General features: G+C 66.9%; 1 protein-coding gene across 1 annotated transcript in view; it reads left to right on the top strand.

Annotated features, from left to right (window-relative positions):
* The first annotated feature begins 2313 nt into the window (after positions 1 to 2313).
* PPP1R37 (protein phosphatase 1 regulatory subunit 37) overlaps positions 2314 to 2740 on the top strand; it is a 41973-nt gene continuing 41546 nt past the window's right edge. Inside the window, exon 1 of the mRNA XM_009280283.1 lies at positions 2314 to 2366. Within this exon, the coding sequence (XP_009278558.1) occupies positions 2314 to 2366 (53 nt within the window). The remainder of the gene's footprint in view (positions 2367 to 2740) is intronic.

Here is a 2740-nt window from a genome sequence, read left to right as displayed (position 1 = left end):
GTGTCTCCCCAGCTGCTGAACTGCCACACGATCCCCGAGGTGAAGGTGACGGCGTGCTTGGTGTGGAAGGACTGGCCCTACCGCGTCCACCCCCACGGCCTGGTGGGCAAGGACTGCAGCAACGGGCTCTGCGAGGTCGTCCTCAAGCCCCAGACCAACCCCAAGCACAGGTACGCGATGCCAGGATGAGTCCCGCCGCCGGCAGAGACCTTGTGCCGGGCCGGGGCAGAGACCTTGCAGTGGGATGCCGGCGTCGGCTTATGCTGAAGCTGGCGCTGGCAGGACGAGGGCTGGTTTTTGGGGGGTTCCCTGGGCAGCAGGAGGCTGGGAGGACACCTGGGTTCCCCTGGGGTTTTGGAGGGGAGGAGCCGCCTCCCCAGCGCGTCTCTGCTCCCCGGCAGCTTTAGCAACCTGGGCATCCAGTGCGTGAAGAAGAAGGAGATCGAGGCGGCGATAGAGAAGAAGCTGCAGTTGGGCATCGACCCCTTCAAAGGTGGGGGGGCTCAAGCGGGGGCTTGTTCCTGGGGGCCGAGACCCTATCCCTGCGGGGGATCCAGATCCCGTGGGGTTGTCCCCAACCCCGCCCCGTGGGGCCGCCGACCGTCCCCTCTCCTCTCCCCCAGCCGGTTCCCTCAAGAACCACCAGGAGGTGGACATGAACGTGGTGAGGATCTGCTTCCAGGCCTCCTACAAGGACAGCTCCGGGCAGACGCGGCACCTCAGTCCTGTGCTCTCGGAGCCCATCTTTGACAAGAGTATGTGGTAGGGGGAGGGGTTCATGTCTCTGGTGGGGCCACCCAGACCCCCAGAACCCTCCCTGCTCCGGGATGGGATGGGTGGTGAGGCTGCCCCAGCCGGTTCCTCGCCGGGGCCCGGCTCAGGCTGCAGGGTTCGGTCAGGGTTGGTCCCGCGTGGCCGGTGGGGATTTGTCCCCCACGCCGGGGGTGGGATGGTCACCTGCGTCCCACGGGGCTGGTACCCTGCGCCGAGGGCTGGTCGGGAAGGGATGGTGCCGACGGGAACGTCCCCAGTGCCTGAGCCTGGTCCTGGTGCCCTGTCCCAGTCCGACGCCCGGTCCCGGTGCAATGCCCGGGCGGTTTGGGAACCGCTTTGCCGGCTCACAGCCTGAGCCGTGCTGCTGCCCGCAGAGTCCACCAACACCTCGGAGCTGCGGATCTGCCGGATGAACAAGGAGAGCGGTCCCTGTACGGGCGGCGAGGAGCTCTACCTGCTCTGCGACAAGGTCCAGAAAGGTACGGGGGGCGAGCTGGGGAGCCCTGCAACCCCGAGGTCATCTTTAGGGGCCAAATTACCCCCCGGAAAGCCAGGATGGGGGTGAAGGAGGGTGATGAATGCTGGAGCTGCTGGAAAGTTTTGGGCATGGGTCCAAATGGGGTTGGGAGCTGGGAGGGGGAGCCAAGGGGGTCCTGCAGCCTCCCAGCCCCTCTGCTGGAGGGGAAGGACCCCTGGGCTGGAGGGGGAGGACCCCAGCACCAGAGAGAGGACCCCAAGTCACGATGGGAGGGATCTTGGGTGCTTGTGGGAGGTGTAGAGGGTAGGAAGGGGGGACCTGGGTGCAGGAGAGGGGACCTCAGGGTGCTGGAGGGGGGACCCAAAGTGTCGGCAGGCAGCTTTGAGGGCTGGAGGGGGGTCCCGCTGCCTCGCTGACACACACACCCCCCCTCAATCCTTGCAGAAGACATCGCGGTGGTTTTCCGGAAGGAGACGTGGGAGGCGCGGGCGGACTTCTCGCAGGCCGACGTGCACCGCCAGGTCGCCATCGTTTTCAAGACGCCGCCCTACCAGCACCTGGAGCTGGCCGAGCCCGTGGAGGTGGAGGTCTTCCTGCAGCGGCTCACCGACAGCGTCTGCAGCGAGTCCTTCCGCTTCACCTACCTGCCCAAGGACCACGGTACCCACGCGGCCACGTGCCCTGGGAGGGGGGCGAGAGGGCCCCCGGGATGGGGACAGGACCTCCGGGGTCGGGCTGTGGCCCACGGGATGGGGACAGCCCACCTGGGATGGGGATGGGTCACTCAAGAGGGGGGTGAGAGGGACTGGGACACCCCACATGTGATGATGATGATGATGATAGCCCACGGGATGGGTGACAGGTCCCCGGGACAGGGTCAAGGCTTCAAGGATGGGGACACAGAGTGAGGGCAGGACCCCGGGGTTGGGCTGTGGCCCACGGGATGGGGACACCCCGTGCGCTGGACAGCCCACCTGGGATGGGGATGGGTCACTCAAGAGGGGGGTGAGAGGGACTGGGACACCCCACATGTGATGATGATGATGATGATAGCCCACGGGATGGGTGACAGGTCCCCGGGACAGGGTCAAGGCTTCAAGGATGGGGACACAGAGTGAGGGCAGGACCCCGGGGTTGGGCTGTGGCCCACGGGATGGGGACAGCCCACCTGGGATGGGGACGGGTCACTCAGAGCGGTGTGAGAGGGACTGGGGACACCCCACCTGTGACGTTGGCCCTCAGTATGGGGACGAGGCTTTGAAGGATGGGGACACGGAGTGGGGACAGGACTCCCGGGGTTGGGCTGTGGCCCACGGGGCGGGGACAGCCCACCTGGGATGGGGACGAGGCCTGCGGGATGGGGATGTGGGATGGAAACGGGCCGCCCGGGACAGGGACGAGGCCTGCGGGATGGGGACGGGTCTCTCCAGGTTGGGGACGGGCTGCTAGTGTGGGGACAAGGCTAATGGGGTGGGGCCGGGGGGGGGG

Source organism: Aptenodytes forsteri, unplaced genomic scaffold (assembly GCF_000699145.1).
Source record: "Aptenodytes forsteri isolate BGI_AS27 unplaced genomic scaffold, ASM69914v1 Scaffold148, whole genome shotgun sequence".
Taxonomy (NCBI): domain Eukaryota; kingdom Metazoa; phylum Chordata; class Aves; order Sphenisciformes; family Spheniscidae; genus Aptenodytes; species Aptenodytes forsteri.
The sequence above is the reverse complement of the archived record's forward strand: the minus strand, read 5'-3'. Positions and strand labels throughout refer to the sequence as shown.